Source organism: Agelaius phoeniceus, chromosome 1 (genome assembly GCF_051311805.1).
Source record: "Agelaius phoeniceus isolate bAgePho1 chromosome 1, bAgePho1.hap1, whole genome shotgun sequence".
In the NCBI taxonomy this organism is placed as follows: Eukaryota; Metazoa; Chordata; class Aves; order Passeriformes; family Icteridae; genus Agelaius; species Agelaius phoeniceus.
Window position 1 is genome coordinate 129828146 of NC_135265.1, and position 22526 is coordinate 129850671.

The 22526-nt window shown below is 38.3% G+C and overlaps 1 protein-coding gene and 1 long non-coding RNA gene across 3 annotated transcripts in view; one reads left to right on the forward strand and one right to left on the reverse strand.

Moving 5' to 3' along the window:
* The first annotated feature begins 41 nt into the window (after nt 1-41).
* On the forward strand, nt 42-13569 carry LOC143695404 (uncharacterized). The gene is made up of 3 exons (XR_013184545.1): nt 42-369; nt 745-981; nt 11204-13569. It is a non-coding gene; the product is annotated as an uncharacterized LOC143695404 (long non-coding RNA).
* FZD6 (frizzled class receptor 6) overlaps nt 8999-22526 on the reverse strand; it is a 67316-nt gene continuing 53788 nt past the window's right edge. For both annotated transcript variants that reach the window (XM_077187305.1, XM_054647069.2), the window contains 5 exons: nt 19688-19884; nt 15812-16829; nt 13325-13473; nt 11516-11944; nt 8999-11027 (listed from right to left, as the gene is read on the reverse strand). In XM_077187305.1, coding sequence (XP_077043420.1) covers nt 10871-11027; nt 11516-11944; nt 13325-13473; nt 15812-16829; nt 19688-19869 — 1935 coding nt within the window. In that variant the 5' untranslated portion in view covers nt 19870-19884 and the 3' untranslated portion in view covers nt 8999-10870. The remainder of the gene's footprint in view (nt 11028-11515; nt 11945-13324; nt 13474-15811; nt 16830-19687; nt 19885-22526) is intronic.

Genomic DNA, 22526 nt, shown 5'->3' on the forward strand with positions numbered 1-22526 from the left:
CCGAGCCGAGCCGAGCCGAGCCGAGCCGAGCCGAGCCGAGCCGAGCCGGAGCCGAGCCGAGCCGAGACGAGCCGAGCCGAGCCGCGCCGAGCCGAGCCTCGCGGGCGGCGGCAGCGCTGCGGGGCCATGCCCGGCGCTCCCGGAGCCCCTCCCGGCTCTCCTCCCGGCTCTCCTCCTGCACTCCCGGAGCCCCAGGCAGTTCCACGTCTTCAGGTGCTTGCTCGGCGCTCGGTAGCTCCTTTCCGATGAAGGAGCTGTGTCTCAAGACACCGCCAAACGCCACAGCGGAATGCTGATGCACCGCGAGGGAAACTGTGATAAGGTATCAGCTGGGCATCTGTCACAGATTTCACTTTAACAGAAGTTGAGGTAAGGACGCAAAATCCTTCTGAACAATAGAGGATTTTTGACTTTTTCGAAAAACCTGGTATTGCCAGACTGAACATTGGCAATTTAGTAACGAAGGGAAAGTTTTTGGCTACCCAATGTAAACCATCCCATACTGCTTTCATTCCGAATCAGACTTTGCTTTTCATCATTCTAGAATAGAAAACGCTGTAAAATAAAGGATGTGATATATTCTCAAGAATTCAAAATAGAAATAACAAATGTTTGAGAGGTAGCTTCTGTATACTGCAAATTTCGTGGTATTTGCAGAGGTAGAGTTTCCAGAAGGGGGAGATAAGCTTCAACACTTTTTTTTTTCCCTGAAGTATTTAACAAAACCACACATTTCTCTTGCAGGAAAGAATGCTACAAGAAGTTGAGTCATTCAAACAGGCTGCATGGAACCATATTTTTGTGTAGGCTGAACCCCTTCATGCGGCTCTTCACTTAAGCCACTTCTCCCCTTTCCATGTCTGTGCCTGTGGAACAATAGCAGTGAAGTGGGAGCTACACCACAGGTCAGTCACACTGCTGTCATCAACCCCGTCACATGCTGTCCTGAGAGCTGGGACTGACGTCAGCCACGTTGCTGAGGTGAGGACTCCTACCTTGTGAAGAAGAGCAGCATTACATCCTGCCAAGTTCAAAAAAACAGCTGGTAAATTATAATGGTTCCCTAAACCAGCTGGGAAATTTTATGGAATGATGTAAATCCTTAATTGTAACAATTGCTTTGATGACAGCCTCAGTCAGCATCCACAAACACAGGCAGAGGCTTCAATTGAGCAATGGCTCAGTGCTGTCAGCAAACCCTGCTGCCTCTGGGCTGATGGCCGTGCTGTGAGGGCGGTGATGTTTGATTTCTGTGTCACCTGCATGTTCACACAGGCGTCCTTACCGAGGGCTGGGATCCTCAGCATCAACACAGGCTGTTGCTAAGGTGTGTCCCTTCACAGGGTGCCAGACTTCTGCATTACAGAATTAATTTCCTCAGGCAAGGTGCAGCAGCTGAAGTACACAGTGCAGCAGCACTGCATGCCTTCCTAAGGCAATCACTCAGGGTTTTAGAGAATAAAATTTCCATGGACGTTCACAATTATTTCCCCACCTGGGTTTGCTCACCATATGTTTGAGTGTGGTTTAGAAGCTTTGAAATTCCAAATGGCTTTGCCAGAGGAAGCAAACTGAGGAGCACTGTAAGAGAAGGTCTTAGCAAACAGCGGTGGGACATCTGCTTTGAGCTCTGGTGAGTGCACTGTGCAGCTCCTAGCCCTAGTTTGACTTGCAATGTGCATTTCCATCTGGAAAACAGAAATGTCAACATCCTCCTTAGCCTTCTTCAGCCCAAGCAAGCCTTGCCATCTGTTAGGCTTATGTTTTGTGGTCTTCTGATATATTTAAATGCTTCTGAGGGCACAAACCACTGCCAAATGCTGGTGAGACACTCAAATTGAATCAGAACTACTGATCTACTTTGCCTTAACTATTTTGCAGTTCAAGGGAGTGATAATAAACTTGCCTGAGCATCCTCTGACCATGATCCATATTACATCAACTAGTGATTCTTTCATTTTATCCATCCTGCCATATGATATAGGCTTTATCTTTTATATCAGAACATATTAGGAGTTGTTATTAATGTCACTAAAATCTCCCAGATGGCCAGTCTGCTCCTGCACAGCCTGGGCAGGCTCACACAAGGTCACTGTGGCACAGTCAATGCATCTTGCACCACAGATGCTCTTAGATGAGGCTGGTACCATGAGTGCAGTCTCTCTGCTGCAGCTTGAGCTGCTTTCCCCCTCACACAGCCTCTCAGCATCCCAAAAATCCAGACACACAAGTCTGGAGAGAAGGATGTTCCCATACACACATGTGTTTCCATTCACCTCAGCTATAACATATTTAAATTCAAGGGACTGCCTATGGGGTCACTGGGTCTCTCTGCCTTTCCTGTCCAAACTATTCCAGTTGATGGATCCTGTTTGTTAGCACACTGGTTTGACTTCATCCATTGAGTATTTGTTATTCAATTTAGTTGTTATTCAGTCCTCAGTCTTTACAGTGTGAAATAACTGCATGGAACCAGGAGCACCAGACTTAGGTGTCTATAAACATTACAGAATGTTCAAGGCTGAGGATCCTGAGACAAAAGAGGCCCAGTAAGGTAAGTGCCAACACTTGGACTTTTCATCTGCCTTTAACTCTTATTGCTTCCTACATTTCCCTGTTCTGAGGATGTCTGGGGATTTTGACTTAGGCTGGCAGCCTGATCTCTGCATCACTCAGGGGAGCATGTTGTTATACCCTGGGTAGCAGCAGAGCACAGAGGTTAGCACTGCAGTGCTCAGCACCAGAACGCTCAGCATCCTTGCCAACCTGCCCTTGGTGCTTTTAACTGTGGAGTTCATCATTTTAGATCTTGTTCACTTTAATACTGACATTTCAGGGTGAATTATAATAAGTTGGTGTAAAAGGCTGAGATCAGGGAAAACTGTTGAATTTTTCAAATGGCTCTTTGCAGGCTGCCTGTCTGATCAAGGAGACAAAGAGCTGTCTGTACTGCTGTGGAAGAAAACCAAAGTAAGATCTCTCATGTAATTTATTACAGATTTAAGAAATTGATTCCAACTTCCACCAAAGAAGCCTTTGGATCTGCATAAAAATCAATAGGATTGTGGCCTTAGTCCCTTCTAACACCTCTTAATTTAAATATATGATTGATATGAGTAAGATTTTTTTTAAAAATCCAAAATGTCTCTCTCTCTATTTTATTACTTTACTAGCACAGATAGACCTATTTAAAAAAATTCCAGTACCTTCTGCATAAAATTATAACAGCATTATAGCCCCAGCAGTGCTTTGCAGGTACACATATTAACATTTCAATCTTAAAATCTAATTTGGGGCATGTACTCACCCTTCAGAGGCTTGTCTGCAGAAGAGAATTCCTGTGTTCACACACATGAGGACAGCATTTTTTGAGTGTGAGAAAAAAAAATTCTGACAGTAAATGTTAATTCTTTTTTTCTGAATAAGTACATGGCAGTTTTAATGTTACTATAGGAAATGTATTTTTACAAATAAAAAAAACATGAGAGAATCAACACTTTTTGTTATTCATATTAATTATGTTTTCTATGGAGAGAAATATTTAACATTGTCTCTGACAAGTCAAGACCAGGACATAGGTCAGATACCAATGAAAACTTATGGAAACAGTTCCTTCCATTGCCTGCTGGGGTTCCAGGCAGATCTGTTTTTTTCTGTCCAAGTCATCAGTTGATTTATAGTTGCATTTGCTTGTAGCTGTGTTTCTACAGTAATAATGGAGGCACCGAATATTTTAAACTAAACACAGTCAGAGAGAGATAAACTTTAATAGAACTATTTGGGAGAACTGTCTGCCTCACTGACAAAGGATAAATCAGGACATCCAGATGTTTCCATAGTGCAAACTTTATGATGAAAAGCCCATCCTGCTTCCATTAGCTGCTGGTTGCAAATTTCAGACCCTGAAGGAGTCTGGTCTGTGCCTCTGCAAGGCTGCTCCCAAGAGCAGCTGGCACAATCCCAGCTGCAGTCACGGAAACATTTGGGTCTGCAGGGACATTAGGAGCACATCTGGCTGAAGCAGGTCCACTTGGATTGGGTTGTTCAAGGACTTGTAGAATGGTAAAATTATTTCAGTCCAGTTAAAAATTAAATTCACTGGGTGACCAGTGAATCATCACGTGCAAGGGGAGAGCTGAGTCTCACGAGGAACATTTGCTCATTAGAGTGGCTGGGAATCAGCCAGTGGTAGAAAAATCACTTGGCTACCTCATGAAACCTCAATGAATAGAAAGGCTTATACAGAATTGAAAAGCTAACTTTCCTTGAATCCTGTGCTAATAAATGGCTATTAGGATGTGAAATACAGTGCTCTATTCAGACAAGAAGGCTTCTTCAAATGAAGGGCACAATCTGCATTTTTCTACACCACTCATCAAATGCACTGCCAGAAGTTTGTTCTTCCAGTTTTGGAAAGTAGTAGCTCAAATTAGTGATAATCCTGAAATTAAAGGAATAGACTTTAACTTTGAAAGTTTTATTTTATTTGTGTCCAGTAAACCCTTTGAAAAGAAGTTCCTCAGGATAAGCAAGCTATGAGCAGGGCTGAGGCAGGGCTCTGCAGCCCTTCAAGGTGGCTTACAGAAACCAGAGGTCCATAGCCACCATAACAGGCACACACAAAATGCACAGAAGTACATGAAAGATTTGGTCAAAGAAACAAACTAAATTTGCTCAAAGAAACAAACAAATTTTGTCCCATTTGTACAAAACTCAGAAGAGAGACAGATGAGTAGGGCCAAACAACAATGACAGATGGGAACACACGTGATCACAGCAGCTCTGCCTCTTGGATGTAGTGGTGGATCTTGAAGCCTGTGGCATTCCTGTCACCTGGCTCCCCATGCCCACACTGAACTCAGTGAAAAAGTGCCATGGCTTGAGGCAAGCAGGGCTGTGGAGCTTCTGGGCACCACCTCCAGCATGTGCTCACTCATGATCCACTGTCACTGAAAGGGCAATGCATGGACAGGGGCTGCTGGGTCAGGCACAGTGAGGTTCACCACAAGTGGCTCAGTGGGGTCGTCCTTCAGCCCTGAGGATACTGAAATAGGTAAACTCTTGTATTTAAGTTGTTTTATGTGCTAATATAGGAATAATATTTGACTTACATCAACAAGTGACTGGTACAGTAGCACTGAAAAGGATCAAGCACCTGAATCCCTGGCTTATGTGGAGATGAAATTGTGTTTGGCCAGAGCAGCAAAAGACCCGCCAGGTTCCTGTGAAGAAAAATTTGGTTTTGAGCCCTTCTTTAAATTATATTTTTACAGCAGGTGCACATCTAACTATACTTTTGTGAGGCATAACTTAGTGCTGGTTTCCTTGCTTCTATCCTTGTTACTTTGCTGTAATTACAGCACCTCTTGGTTGATTACAGATCTGATTTATGAGTCCATCATTTCCCATTGTCAAGTAGAGCAACTTTCAGGATTTGTGCCCTAAAAATGCTGTTGAAGTAATATTAATTTAAAAGGCAAATTCCTCCTTTTTTTTTCTTTTGTCTGTGTGTGTGTGTGTGTGTGTATGCCTGTGTGCTTTCTTGGCTTTTCCTGCAGGTTTGGTGACTGTCCATTTCTCTCCATAGAGAACCTCATCACAGCTATCAGCATATTTAAGTTTTCCTCAGGATAATCTTAGGAAAAATAAATTAATTTGCATGGTGAGCCCTGACTTCAGCCAGCCCAACACATTTGCATCTCATCCACCCACTGGCACATCACACCTATCAGTGCCACATCTCCACATTCCACAGATTCATATGTCTAGATTATTTATCCCTGCAGTGCATCCACTTGTTCTTTACTTGGAAGTCTGGATCACAGCCATGCCTGTAGGAATCTGGCAGGAGGAGAGCAAGTCCCAGATAGGACTGTGTCCAGTGGGTAACACCAGTGACTCAAACCTAGTGCTCAACTGCTTCAGCTTCCTCAAAGCCTCCATATTCAGTCATTCAAGACTTACCTGCATTCCTGGATAGTAGGTATGATACTACTGGATTTGGGTCTGGAGGGAATGCTTCCCAGAGAGCTTAAGCCTTCAACTGATAAATAATTAACTATTAATTTCTTGTGATCTAGTTTCATGTGGTAAGGTAGAACATTAGGAAGATAACGGGGACACACATTCTCTTCTTAGTCCTTCATACACAACCAACATGGAACATCCTTTTTCCTGTTAATCCTTTGATGGCCATGTCTAATCATCCCCCCCTCACCTCTCTAACAAACCTACTCAATGGCAACAAAATGTCTTCTTGCTGTTTCTCTTCACCTTGTATGGCAAAAATGAGTCCTAAAACACCTTTCCCCTTAAAATACCTGATGTTCTCTCATGACTATCCTGCTGTACATGAGAGTGCTCTCTGGGAGGGAAGTCAGTGTCCCTCCACATCACCTCCACCCAGCACTGAGTGCCTGTTTAGCACTTCCACAAAAAGTGCTTTCTTCCAAACAGCAGGAACTACTCTCCTCTCAGCTCCTGTCTGCTAAGAAACCAGCTCTGACCCGTTTAATGAAGGTAATTTGTTTAAAGACCTCATTGGCCATTACTTTATTTCGACTAATAAAACTTGAAAGAAAGCAAACTTTTATTTCACATTTTGTTTCAGTGATCAAAGTTTGAAATGCAGGGAATAAACATTAACAACAAAGAGCTCAGATATAAAGGTCCTGGCTTGTTTTTAATTATAATTTAATTTATTTTTTTTTTATAATTTTAAGATTATACTTTTAATCTCAAGTGCTTTTCAATAGGAACTAAAAGCCAGTTAATAAACAGAAGTGGATTTCATAGACATACATCAGAAATACATTCTGAGCTCCACTTCTAGGTATACAAAGCAGAAAGCTCATGAATGCATGGTATAAGTTGCTTTAATTAAACTCCAGTCCATTAAAAAGTACAAGTATGATAAGTGTAAAGGCATGAAAGAATAAGTGCAAAAAAAAAAAAAAAAAGAAACTTGCAGGAAATAACATCTATACTCATGAGACTCTGAAATACCTTTGGTGCCAGCCATGTCAATTACTGCAAATACCACTGGTTAATACTGGCAGTGAGCTTTACCAGTGAATGCAGGCAGAGAGCAGCCAGATGCCTTCAAAGACTGATCCAACAAGTGGCCAGTGTGAAAGGAAGGATGCAGAATCTGTCCTTTGATGTGCAGCCTTCTGAAACAGCACGTTGAGACTGGGTGGTCAAACTCCACAGCAGAACAGGATTTTCATTCTCTTCAGCTACTGCATTTTTCAGCATTTTGCAGAATGCTAAACTTATTCTTATTAAAGAAGTTCAACTTTTCATATTACTTTTTTTTCTATTTTGCTTCTGAATTTCAACTGGATTTGACTGTTTAAACCAAATATATTCTGTATCCTGTAAGGAAAAAGGAGCTACAGTTCTCTGTAAATCAGCTGAACAGTTGTCAAAGAAAATTGTATGATACTTCAGCTTGTTAGTGCTCCATCACTGAATTGTTGGGATTTTTACTCTAAAAAAACCAGTAAGTTTTAAATAACTGCAGGTTTTTGTGGGTTTTTTTTTTCCCTTTGGCAATAGCACATTTTAAATGTTACAAACATCATTTTCTTTATATTTTCAAACTTAGACTTATTTTTTTCAACTATATGCAGAGATTTACACTCTAGGTAAAGTCTACCCTGGTTTTCACCAAACACATTTAGCAAAATAGAGCAGTAAGATACAGTATAAACAACATGTACCATAAAAGTACCATATTGGTAATTTCAGGTGCTGTTTATTTCACAAATCAAGTATTATTTGATATGCTAATTTTATCTTGTCCTTTGAAAGATTTTCTATGCAACCTGAAAACTCAGTGCAATGCATAATTTGAACAGATTTATGACATCTTCATTCAGAGAAAGACTATTTGGCACACATAATTCCAGGTTTGGAGAAGCTGTCAGTATCCTGTGATCTAGCTTCTTGCAAACAATGGCAGCAAACAAGACTAAAATGGCTGTATCAGTGTAAATAGCTGGATTTACAGCACATCTTCCAGAAGACTGCTAGCCTCCATTAAACAACTTCAGCTGATGGAGATCAGCTCCCTTCTTCCCAGGGAGAAGTCATTCTCACAGGTTCAGAAATGCCCTTTGAACATGAATGGTTTAACTTCATTCAGATAACAAGAGGAAAGCAAACAAAAAATACCTTTTGTTAGAGAAGCTGCTTATGAGATTCTGCATTGCCCCTCACCATAAGGCAGTCAGTCTTCCAGGCCCTGACTCATCTCTTGCCCTTTTTCTCTCAGTTTCCTTCTCCTCATCACTGCTGTGAGCATTCAAACAGAACTTTCACTTCCCATTCACTGCTTGAGTACTTGGTTAAAGCACCCAGAGAGGGCACAGCCTCTGCCTGCAAGGATCACCCTGGGAATTCTGTTTTTTCTGGTGCAGCTGCCCTGGAACACAAAGTGCTACAGTCTCAATCTACCACTGATGAGTTTCACTGCCAGTCAATGTTTTGATTATTGCTTTGTAATTCACACTTTGATAATTTACCTATTTTTAAACCCACAGTATTGCTGTAACTTCAAAATTACTTTACTTTTTGTAGAGCAGTTACCACAAAACCAAGTTTTTTCCAGAGCTTCATAAAAAGGGGGAATAGCACTAAGAATTAAAAATCAGTATTTTAAGAAGGTGGCAGCATGAGCAGTCTGGAAATACACATTCTACATAATCTAAAGGAGGTCTTTAGAGGTCATGAAAGAAAAGATGCTGTAAATATTAGGATGAAAGAACTAGTTCAAGTTCCTTACTCCTGCATAAGTCTGTGTTCCTGAGAACAATTTCCAGCATTGTTCTGTCTCAGTTTCTCACACAGGAGAAATAAAAACATTGCAATACTTACTAACTCACACAGCCCTACTAAAAAATACTTGTGTTTTAGGTGCAAAAGTACTACAGTAGTGGGTAGAGCAACAAACATGCCACATCTAGTTACTGAGAAATATCCACTCAGAAGCTCATACTATACAACAGCATATTTTATTACCAACAAATACAGTAATAACAAAACTACTGAACATGTGTATAAAGTTACCTGGTTACAAACAGAACTAGAAAAATGAAGGGTATTTTGTGCACCTTTTCACAGGAGGTTTTTCATATCTTTCCTACTGCCCACTCAGTAGCAAGAATTCTGTGTACTTTTAATGGGAAAATTCTAAAAGAAAGAGCATATCCCATTGATGGCAATAAATTACAAATGCTAAAATGCAGATACTGTAATATAAAGGTAAAGAAATTTCATTTTTAATGCATGATGGATAAAACAAGTAACTTTGGTTTATCAGAACATAGTTCCTGTTGTTCCAGCATTTACATGTCCTTTGTACCATGCAATTTTCATTGTTCAATGCATCACCATGAATGCTGCCCCAACTCACAGTAAATTCTCTGCCTAATACCATAACATTGAGACACATTCTTATTAGTGGTCAAATGCAAGATGCTGGACAGTTTTACAAAATGCAGACATTTAGGTTTCGAAAACAGCAAAATCTCTCTCCAAATTATCTCAAGTAACAAACCCCATTGGCTCTTTAAAAAAATTGACTCAAATGAAGTCAGACAATGAAATTGTCATCCACATCAGCAGTACTTGCTCCTGAGAACCACCTAGCATAAGAAAGGCTATATGTATTAAGGCCTTTTTGATTTAGAGAAAATATATTGTTGTAGCATAATAGAAAATTAGGCTTTGTAGAAAACTAGATTTTGGATGAAAAGTACTAAGGCTTCTCTGTAAATAGATTGTTAAAGAAACCTGCATATTCATAACTCACCAGTTATTTGCAGCAGTTATCTGCAGATATTTCTTTATAGCATTTTTTAAAAAATGAAGTTACTCACATAGAAACAGCACGAGATGAGCTCTCACTGCAGCTCAGGACAAAAGCCCCAAGCCTGCACGTCAGGCTGTGCCCACTGAGCCCAGGAGTCTGAGGTGTCCCCTTTGTCACCATGCCCTGGGACACCAGGCCAGGAGAGGCTCCAGGAGGCATTTCTCTGAGACAGAGCTGCACCTTCTGCAGCATCCCTGCAGCAGGGCCTGTCTCAGCCCAATCATCAGTGCATGATATGGGTAAAGGTCCAGCCTGCTTTTCTCAGAACTGTCACGTTGCCTGATCACCAGGGGACTGCTGGCTTCAGCAACACCCTAAGGGAAACACAGGAACTTTCCCAAGTTTGTACATTACATACAAAAGAGCAATTCTAAAGATTGACCTTATGCAGTCACTTATTTACAAAATTCATTTTTATGTACAAAATAAACTGCTATAATTTCAGATTCCTTTTCATATTCAGTGTACAAGCTACCATGAACCAGTGCTATAATTGATACAACATGATGCATCATTTAGAGTATTTAGAAATTTGTGCATCACTTACTTAAGGGATACTGTTGTTTAAGAGACAGTAAAAAAGAGAAAAAATTACAAGTTTTGAAAAATATTGAAGAGGCAGATGGAATTTTATACCTTGAGAAGTAACAGTGCTTTTGAAGCATTATTTTAATGCAATTCATTACAAAGTGTTCTTTATATAAGGAATAATATTTGTCTCTCATCTTTTTCTTACATTATTGCCATGTCCTACAGAACTTCAATTTCCATTAGTCCTGGACAGGATTAAATACAGTACATTATTGCTAGCTGTCCCCACAACAAAACATACATTTTTTAAGTGCAAAGCAGGATATATGTGTTTTTAATAAGGCACAGAATATCCATTATTTCCAGTGTAACAAAGAACTCATGTCAGTTTTATACAATGCAAATGTTCATATAAATTTTCAGTCTTATGCAATACAAATGTTCATATACATTTTCCATCTTTCAAGGATTAGAACTGTTTCCTGAATCCAACTCTCTTCTGGTGTCTGAAGCTGAGTAGACAAGTAGTGATATGGAAGGTGACTGTGGGACATCAGGTATTTGGGAACAGCTCCTTTGCAGTGAAGGAGATTCACTAAAATCATTTTTAGGAGTTATTCTGTAAGTAAAGAAAAATAAAAGACAGTAACTCTTAAGCACAGTTTAATTTCCATTACACTGGGAAAAAATTGAGTAGTGAAATCATAATATATATTCAGCTGTATTCTTTTCAAAAGAATGCAGTAGAGTTCTGTACACTTTTCCAAGCCTACAATCATCATTGCTCTTTTTCAGACTCATCACCTCTCAAAGTGATTGCAGTGCAGACACAGGTTTCTTGAGGGTCACTGTTCAGCAAGGCAAGAATATCCTACAAGCTGAAGCTCCAGCACACAATGCTTAAAAGAAAAAGAAGAACCCTACAAGAATACAAAACAGCCCAGAAGCCAAACATACATGGCCACAGTCTGCAAGTTCTCTTGACAGCTACTGAAGGTCAGGTGCATCCTGAGAGTACCCTGATTCTTCAGAGAGAAGAAACAGAACACCAATAAAATCAGTGGTAATATGTAGAAACAAAGAAAACACTGAGTTCAGGAGCCTTACCTTCCTTCACCTACTCTCTTAATACTCTCAGCCAAAGTACTCATATGGCAGGTGCTGTCTGCTTTGTTTCTCCTTTCCAGCTGATCCACGGTCAGTTTAGCACTGGGGAACATCTGATCTCCGCTGGTTTCACCTTCCTCCACTCTTCGGGCGGATGCTCCATCTGCCTCCATCTCCTTCTCAGATGTCTCTGGAGAGCTTTTAATTTCTGCCACAGTTTCTTGGCTCAAGTAATCATGATTAGTGATTGCTACTGCAGAAGTTCCATGATTTGTTGTGCCACCTGTACTGGTCCCCATTGACTTTGAAATGACTTTCAGTCTGTGTGAAGTTGACTTGTAGTGCTTCTTTTTATGTTTAACTTTGGAATTGTGCCTCAAGAAAAATTCACATGATTCTTGCAGCACTCTTCGACTCTCGCTGATTGGACTGGAAGAGAGTACAAGCACATCACTGAACAAAGAGGATAATGTTAGCTATAATATAATAAAGAGTAGTACACAAAACCTTGAAAGAATAGCAACCAGTGATGCAACCTGAGCTGGGTGTTAATGAACACAGGGAAAAAATTATATGTGAAAAGAGGAGGAAAAATCATAACGGCTCCAAAGTAACTGTCTGTGGAACAAATAAATAAAGCAGATTTCTACATTTCTTACTTCTGCAAATAGGTCCAATGACTACAGTGAATTAATGATCTACTAGAGAGAAAAGAACAATTAGCTCATAAGCAGTTGCATTACCAACTCTATATAGAGTCAACCTCCTCCAAATGAAAAAATATTAGCATTGTAAAAATAACTTCATTATTTTTAAATCCTTGTAGCTAAAAGCAATTGACATCTGAAACACAAGCAAAAATTATACAGGAAATGGAAAAAGAAGGGAGAGGGAAAGGAAGCTATAGATTCACCATTGAGGAATGGACATGTAAAATAAAAAGACCTTAGAGACTACTGCCTTGGGAAAACCGAAGAAACAAAATTATCTAAAGCCACAATATCATTTATAAGTAACAGATAATCTGAAAAGAAATAATCAAGACATAAAAAAGAATTGAAAAAAGCAACAACTATAAGAAATGGAGACAATATTTATAAGCTATTTAAATCCACAGATATAAATTTGCTTAAATTAGGTAATAAAACAGAATTCTTCTGTTTAATTAAAAGACATAATCAAGACATAAAAAAGAATTGAAAAAGCAACAACTATAAGAAATGGAGACAATATTTATAAGCTATTTAAATCCACAGATATAAATTTGCTTAAATTAGGTAATAAAACTGAATTCTTCTGTTTAATTAAAAAAAAAAGGAACACTAGATTAATGCAATAAAAGTGGTAGTAAGGAGGGTTCAATGAATATTAATTTCAAAAGAAGACAAGCCTGGCAGAGGAGAAAAGAGAATATTATTACTGCATGACAGTAAACATAGTACTAAGTACTGTGTCAAATGAGGTGGTCACAACACCTGAAAAGAACTAAACTGATGGCTGATACTATCTTTCCTCCTTTGACTGTGAACCAGATCTGTATTAGCCAATGCTAAACACAGCAACACACCTTCTGCTCTACAAAAGAGAAATCAGCAGAGGAAAATATTTTCTGTCTTCTTGAGACTGTTGTTAAAGGGTCAGTGCATATTTAAAACTTCCCCAGATTCCAGTGGAATTCTGCTGATGCTCAAAGCAGCATTTATAGTCTGAGGACAACATTTTGATTATCTGAGCTATATATAAAAACACATGTCTGAAAGCCAAATTTAAGTATACGCTTTAAAAAACAGAGGGAAAAAAAATTCTTACTCTCTTTTGCGGTTTCTGTTGAAGAAATTGGCCCATTCGGAGCAGGTCTTTTTACTTCCCACCCAGAACACTGGAGATATGCCAACAATTAATGTCAGCAAATATTTCATCAGAAACAAAAATATTTCTGGTCTTGCTAGTGCCTTTGCCTAGAAGATAAAAAAATTTAATAAATGCAAAGAAGAAAATATACTCATTGATTTATTTTTTTAAATGAAGAAAACAAATACATTTCTTAAATGAGAGACTTTCTCCTTATGACTGTTGCTCTTTGTTGAGGCTTGTACTGTGGACAAACATCAGACATGTACAGACAAGTCAGATGTGTTCAGCTGAATATACACACAGAAGAGATCTGTCAGAAGGAATTGCTTTTCTTTTAAATTGAAAGGAAACATAATTTTGGGAGTAATAGTATGAATAAAAATGTTCTCCAGAGGTAAATATGAAAGATTTATCCCTTCAACTTAAAAGAAACAATAAGTGGATCACAGAATGATTTGGGTTGGAAGGGACCTTAAAGATCATCAACTTCCATCCCAGATGCCACAGGCAGGAACAGCTCCCACTAGACCAGCTTGATCAAAGCCCCATTCCAGCCTGGCCTTGAACACTTCAGGGATAAGGTATCCACAACTTCTTTGGCAAACCCGTTTCAGTGCCTCTCCACCTTCAAAGTAAAGGATTTCTTCCTAATATCTTCCTAATCTAAACTTACTCTCTTTTCAGTTCAAAGCTATTCCCCTGTGTCCTGTCACTACATGCCCTTGTAAAAAGTCTCTCTTCCTCTTTCTTGTAGGCTCCCTTCAGGTACTGGAAGGATTAGTTGGGAGTTAATCTGATTAGACAGCATCTTCAAGGAGCTGCAGGGAACTGCACAGTAGCTGTTTATTGCAAATTTAATCCACCTATTTGCAGAGCTGTATCATAGGAGCTGAGACATTTAACCCAGTGAGAGATCATTATCTTCAGCAGTCATGCTGCAAGTTTAATTTATGCCACTTGTCTTATCTGCCAGACCCATCTATGAAAGCCACTATTTTTGTTAGCCAGGTAACATTAGCTACTTCAGTCTGGTTTTATTTGGTTTTCATCTGGCAAATGTAACAGAAGTCTACAAGCCAGCTCAGATAAGCCAAGGCCAAGCACACTACTTTGAGCTATTCCACAATTAGCACACGCTGTCTATCATAGGGACAGATCCCATAAAGTAGATCTTTGTGTAATATTTAATGTTGATATTTCTTCCTTCCAATGGGTTAATTAAAGGCTAAAAATACATGCTCTGTGTTATTATGCCAAGCTGTTATATTTAAGCACCACAAAACAAATTTATTGATTATTTTTAAAGCATAAAAGTCTTGTTTTCAAACCTGTATATTCTGAAGCATTTAGGTTTATACAGGGCTCAGAATAAAACCCACTGAAGTCAAAATACACTTGTTAAGAAACAGCATTGGAAGCCAAAATAACTAAGTAGTCTGTGAGCTGTGCTGGTCTCAGCCTACACTGACTTCAATCCAGAGGATACTAAATGGTGTTTAAGAATGAAAAAGGTCAATTCTGATCATTCAATAATGCCTGTATTTCTATTCCTCATTTTTAATGATAGTTTATTGCAGCAAAAAAGATAGATGGGAAGTGTAATGCAATGAAAGATGACACAAGACACTTGCATTTTTTAGTGATGCTGTCTTCTTATATATTTGTTCTTAAATAGAAAGAAATAATACTTGTCAGTATACAAAACTCCCTGCAACTGCAGAAAATTTAATCTACTGAACATAGGCAGATTTAATTTAAAAGTCTTTCCAAAGAAGTTGGATCTTAAGAGGCAAATATTAAACACAATCACCTCCACAATTTTAGTTGAGGTTTTTTTCTTTATTTGCTTTTTGTTTTGATTGGTTTTTTTAATAAAGAATTCTTTGCATTTCTGAAAATCAGCCTGCAAACTACAGCTATTGTGGAAAAAAATATATGGGAAATTTGTTCTGTAATTTCACATGGTTTACACTTCTACACTTTAAAGAAAAAAAAAAGTGATTCTAAATCTGTGGTTATAAGCAGCATTTAAAATCCAATTTAGTCTAAATTTTTAAGAATCCTTATTTCAGCTTCAACCAAAATTGATGAAAATTCAACTTATGTACTTTGATAATGAGCTTGGCACTGAAGTACTAAGCAAATGCTTTCAGAAACAAATATTGTGAAGAACGACCCTCCTCCATCACAATTTGTAACATCAAGTTCAAAGACTGCAAAAAGCTATATATTCTGTTAGAGCTGCAAGTTGAATTTAATTGCTGAATGCTACCAATTAGATTAAAATTTTCAAAGCAAAAATAATATTCCATTGTTTTTTGACTTGAAAAGGAACTAATCACTCCATGTTTTTGAACTGATTACTCATTGCATGGCAGATATGCATAAGGGTTTTTGCTAATTAACTTTACAGTATTATTTATAAAGGAAAACGTTACTTGCCTGATAAGGGCAAGGAATATGGTACTGGTCACAGTGGTCAAACACCCAAGTAGTTTCCCAGATTTTCCGATTCACCAGTTCATAAACGTAACATCCGAGAAGGGCTACAAGAGGCACCAAATACAACCCACTGAAAACTCCAATTCGGATCATGAACTTCTTGAGCTTCTCCTGGTTCCTGCCGTCGTGCTGAATGACCTGCCGCACGTGGTTCAGAGAAATGATGCCAGCTAAAAGGAGAGAGAGACCGAAAAACACACAGAGGCACAGCGGCAAAAGCACGAAGTACAGCGAGGCATCCAGGTCGTAGAGACCCACAAAACAAACTCCACTGATATTGTCCCCTTCCACTTTGTTCATTGCAAGGAGCATAATGGTTAGAAAACCAGGTATTCCCCAGGCAACTGCATGGAACCACATGGCCTTCTGTGCAATAGCTTCACAGCTCCATTTTCTTCCCGCTGCAAGGAACCAAGTGATGGTCAGAATCACCCACCATATAGTTCCTGCCATAGTGAAAAAGTACAAAACCATGAAAAGGACAGTACAGGCTTTGTTCTGGGAGCCAAGAACAACTGTTTCACCAATTTCTAACTTCTCATCTGCCTCATTACAGGCAGTTCTGTTCCCAAGTAAAAATCCAATAAAGTACATTAGAGAGACTATGCTGTAACAGACAGAATAATAGATGATTGGTCTCTCTGGGTATCTAAACCTTTTAACATCAATCAGAAAAGTTAGGAACGTGAACAGTGTAGCACAAAGACAAAAGATTGAAACTATTCCAATAAAACTTTTTGCCACATCCAATTCATAATTCTTGAAGTACATATTGGGACATGGGGGTGCACACTGATCAATTCCTAGAAACTTGTAGCCTTGTCCATTGGTAGTGTGTAGGTGTCGGGGACACCAGAATCCATAATCCCTTCGGATCTGGCTTGGGGTCTTCTGAGTTCCATGTATGTTTGTGGTTACAGCAGCAGTGGCAGGAGCAGCCTCATCACAGTTGATTAACCTGAATAAGTAAAGAGAAGAGGAAATACCTCAATAGCCCTCATCCTCAACTAGAATTGATGCCTTAGGTTTTAGCTTTTATATTTTTCAGACTCTTTACTGCTTTAGTGTGTAGTTCTGAGCTTCATATTATGAGATGGTAAGCTCTCTTCACAGAGCAGCTAGACAAAAACAATTCCTTTCCTAGCTTGGAACCAAGGACAACTACCCAAATTTCAGGCCCCAGAGCATAAACAACGTGGACTGAAGAGAGAAAAACAAGAAGGATGAGACTTCATAACCTAAATCTAAAATTGGACAATTAACTTCAATATGCTAATGGACCAGAACTTATAAAAGTGAGAAACCTCGTGACCAGTTGTCCATTTTGTGACCATTTTGGGTTCATCTTGGGTGTAGTCCTGGCTGGGCTCTTGTGCTGCCCAAGGTGTATCCATTGAGGCCTTCTAATAAATACTTGCTTTATTCTTTAACTCTATCTAGCCTCTGTTCTAGGTCAGCCTTGATAAGGCATCAGAATCACTTCTTATAAATATGAGAAAAATCTGATCCTAAGCACTATTAAATTTTATAGATGATGCAAATGTGAAATGATGTGAAAAAAAATCAGATGACATTATAAAATCCAAACTTCAACTATTCTAATTTCAGAAGATTTCAATTGCATTTAACTGTTGCTCTCTAGCTGTTGCTTTATAATTTATGAAACACTACTCAAATTGCAATCATTCTACACTTTAAAATTAAAATTATTATTATGTAAAATTTTACATATGCACATAAAATATTTACAGTATATATTTTTTAAAAATGTTTGATAACTGACTGTTTGTGACAAAAATCTTGTGAAAATACAAGCTTCCAATTAAGGAAGAAGACAGACATCATACTTGATGACTAGTACATGATTATTAGAATTTTTTGTGTTGTACTGCTATTTCATTACCAACAATAAACAAACTAACTGAAAAAAAACCTAAGTAGAAAATGCAAGCACTGTCAAAATTATTAGTATTGTCACAATTTTCTAGCACTGTGCTGTTAATTTAAAAACTGCTCCAGGGTTTAACTGGACACAGGATGTGATCTTTTTATAATACTACCATATTAGTAGTGCTGGATGTATCTTCAAATAAGATTATGTAACTCAAGCAGGTAAACATTTACTCAAAATGGGATTGATGGTCACAGGCCTTCCAAGTTTAAATGTACATTAAAAGGAACAAGTTTCGCATTCTAGCTTTTAAAGTGTAATTCTGTTACGTTGACATTCTTTGTCAAACACTATTACAAGAGCCTCTCAATTCAGTGTCCAAGCTCAGCTCCAGCTAAAAACTCCTTCAGTTCTGTGTTTTACTGCCTATCATGCTGTCCAACTAAATCCAGACTAATTGTTAAGAAAACTGATTCTATGGCAGATTTTCTCATTAACCACAGGCTGGAACAGTGCATGTGGAAAGAGAGTGAACTTCATTCACTCATTGTCTTACTCAGCTTCATGTTCCTCTGTAAGAATACAGAAGTGTGGACTTCAGTATTTCAATTACATGCTCACACCAGCTCCTCTTCCATGGGCTGCAGAAGCAGGATCTCTGCTGCTCTAACAACATCCTGGACTTCTCAGAACATGGACTTTTCAGTACTGGCTACCAGGGAGGTATTACTTCATATATGAACAGGAAAGGTTCATTTTCAGTAAATGGTAAACAGTATTAAAATAATTTGAAGTTGCACTAAATCCTGCAAAAAACATAATTTTATTTTAAATGTCATTTTAAAGATATTTTGAATAATTGGATTCACTTGTAATAGTCATACTTTTTCAAAATAATCCTTAAAGATATCTGCTGGCTGATGGGCACTATTGTCACATAAAACCCCACAAAAGATGGGAGAAGTTAATGCCTTCTTGTCTTAAAACTCCACAACTTCTATTTTCCTGAAGAACTATGGGAAATGGCATTAATGTCACTTGTCATATTGACTCCAGTACTGATCTCTACCAGAAGTCATCCCCAGGACAACTGTCCCAGCTCTCCCTCAGCCCCATCACAGATTAGCAACCACTAAAAATTGAGTTTCCAGTCTCTGCTCCTTTCCTGCACCTCTTGACTGGATGTGCGTTAACAAACAAAAAAAATCTGGCCTTAATAATTTATAAATATCCACAGTTGGAGGTCATAATCTCAAAAAGATTGCATTGGAGTGTTTCCAGTGGTTTCCATTTAAAATATATAGAAATCTTTTCCCCAAATGAAGTATTAATTGTCCTCTATCTGAAACAGACATGTGAACACCTTTGAGGAAAAGGTGACACTTCAAAAAAGGGAGTTTTGGCAGGCAGTACAGGAAAAGCAACACAAGACTAGGTTGGCACACTTAAACAATTAGGGGCAATGGAAAGTTTCTACTATGCAATGTTCTGGGTCTGTTGAAATACAGAATATTCTACATTCCATCATCTTATGAGCAGTTACTTCTAAAACCCCTAATAAAGTAAGCATGATCATATCCCTAGTTTAGAGATCAGAAACCAAAGCAAAATCTCTGCTGTAACATATAATATTTAAAACTTTTAGAAATGTACAGTGAAAAAGCTACCTCTTGCCAGGATGTGATTATTGAAAAGAACTGTCGCAGAGCTTTGTTGCAAAAACTGTCACAGGCAGAAAATGCAGATGATAATTTGAATAACAAAAAAGTTTTAATAAAGAAATGGTCCCATGCATAAGCACTGCAGGGTCAGCATAGTAAGGAAATTACTGCGAGGTGATATTTAACAGTCTGCCTCAGATTTTCAACTCAGTCTGTGTGAAACATGAAAATACCACTCCCACCACCTGTCAATATGAAAAATACCTGGTACATTCCAGCTCTTCAGGCCATGCAATTCCAAAAGTGTCCATCAACTGCTTACAGTCAGAATACACTTTCTCACAGAGGCTTCGGCAGGGGTGAATCACGTGAATCTGATCTAGGCAGGCTGGGACAAAGGCTCTGCACAGAAATGTGTGGACGTCTGGTGAACAGTGAAGATTCATAAGAATAAGGAAAGGCTACAGGGAAGAAAAAGGCTTTGATTAGCAATTTTTAAAAGATAATTCAAAGCATCAAAACTAACTTTCATCACTGGGGCTTACATTTAATCCTATATAGGTTTTGAAAAAATATTAGAAAATAGTGTTTGTTCAGCAGTTCTGAAAAAGCAAAACCCACTGGCTTGAGTGGCAAGAGGCTCTGTTGGCACTTCCAGCCCAGCCCTTGTCCCAGGATCTTGGACAAGGATCTTTGGATTTGGCTATCCAAACTTCATTTTTCCTATGTGACAACATTAGAAATCTGAAAGGTATTATGAATGCCCAAGGTATTTAAAAATAAAGTAAAACATTGAGTTTCTTTGTACATCAGTCAGCTTCTAAACAAATGCCCTGAGGTTTTCTAAGGTGTGTCTGTTCCTGTAGTTCCTGTTAGATTACATTTTCAGTCCTAAGTGGTGTGATATACTCATCTCTCATGCTAATTAAATTTAGAGCTTTTTTTTTTGTTAATGAGGTCTAAACATTATTTCTCATTTTTAAACATCCCATTTAAAATCTCTCTCAACATGACTGAGAATTTCTTTGCCTGGATTACCAAGTATCGGGCAGTGAGTAACTGATGACTGTTCTTACTAGAGAATGCATAGAATGAAGTTTAACTTTTTCTACTCAATGCATTCAATTGCTTATTCACAGTCAGACAGGCTTTTAAGTAAAAAAAACCCAGCCTTTCTGTTCTACATTTTCTCAGCTTTATTGTTAGGGCAAATTATTTTGCTCAAAATACTACCGTGTGTGCAAATGTTATGTGTGATGTTAAACAGGAACAGCATGCAATTTTCAAAGTAGGTCAAGCTTTTAGTAAGATTTTTGTTTACTAAGAATTTTATTTAATTATTTCCCATCAGTATCTATGTCTTTCAAACATTCAACCAATGGCTGTAAAAGGAAAGATTAGATTCTGAGTCCAGAACAGTATCCTTACTTTTTCTAGCTTTTAAGCATTGCATATCTATCTATCTATCTATCTATCTATCTATCTATCTATCTATCTATCTATCTATCTACCTCCTTACTCAAGAAGCAAGTCTTGCTACTGAACATGCAGTTTAAAAGAAAAGACATTGCTAAATAAAATTCCCTTACAAAATGGAATACCTACAAGTCCTTAAAGGACCTTGGTAATAAACACAGGAATGTATGGGGAGGAAGGAAGAAGATAAGGCAGAGCAAGAATAACATACAAGTGCTTTATGACAAACCAAAAAATGCTGGCAGTACCCTTCAGAGCACTCCAGCTGTGTGCTGCATCTGCACAAGCCATTACAAGAGGCACAGATTAGTTTGACCCCCTCTCTGAATGTCTCCTCTTGAGCTGCCTTTGCTGGAACCCTATATTTGAGTATTTCGTGACAAGGACAGAAACCCAGCTCTGGTATACTGTGTTCCAGTTCCATAAATTGGATTATTTCCTAAAGTCTGCATTGCTTCAGATGAAAAAAGTACTCAGGAGTTTACCTTAAATGAATTAAATTCCCTTTGCATAATTATGATGCTTCTTTTCTTCTCAATTCTTAATTTGTATTTGCTCTGTTCTTCCCAGAACTTAGGATAAACAAAATAGCCTGGGTAGTCATATTCAATTGTTACAGAAATTGAGTTTATTTTTGACATTGTCTTGCAGAATTCATCTTGATTGTTCTGAATTCTTCCTTTTTGTCACCCACAGTTCATTTCATTCAATAAGAAGTAAAATTAATTTTCTAGAGCAAATTTTGGACTACCAGCCAAAAACTTTTTCATCAATCTTATCTAGAAAGGTAAAGATTTTTTAAAATCTCAGTATTTATATCAATGAAACTGAGTTTACCTACAGTGATATTTTACCAACTATTTTCATAAGCAACTTGACAGTTTCTAAATAGCATTTTCCAATACAGATAATAGGCTTACATATTTTAAGCCTGCAACTTTGATACAGAAAATGAGCATAAAGAAAACATCCAGAGAAGAAAGTCAGGACATAAAACTAACCTCTACCACTCTAACAGAGTTTCTGTCATATGAAGCTACCTAAAAGCTAAAATAGCACAAAAATCACAACATGTATAATGATATTGTATATTAGAGGCAGATAACAAATGACAAGCAAGAATAAAATGCTTGCATTTGCATAAAGAGTTTTACTAAAGCATGTGGTCATTGTCTAAACACTCATTTAAAGAGTATATTTTATTTAAATGCAAAACCACCCCAACAGATAAATTTAAAAATTTTTAGGAAGAATGCCATGTTTAGCCTATATTGTAATCAGAGCAGTATTCCAAGGACTTGGCTGCCAAGAGTAACTGTCCTTACAATATTTCTTTGATTTCTTTCAGCTTGCTAAAAATATTTACCTTCTGACACCTGAAAGTATGAGCACAAGAGCAAGTTTAATGTTCTGAAAACACAAGCTGACCTCCTGAGTCAGACCATCCAGCTGGACACCTCATTCCCCCCTGGCTGGTAGCAAGGGGGCTGTAATAAGACAAGCTGACATCTCTTCCAGTTTCCTACTAGCAAGGGTTTAGGAAACATGCTGCACATTGCAACACAACCACTGTGTTGAGAAGAGTGACAAACCTTTCTTCCTAAAATGCATCTTCTCCCTTTTTCAA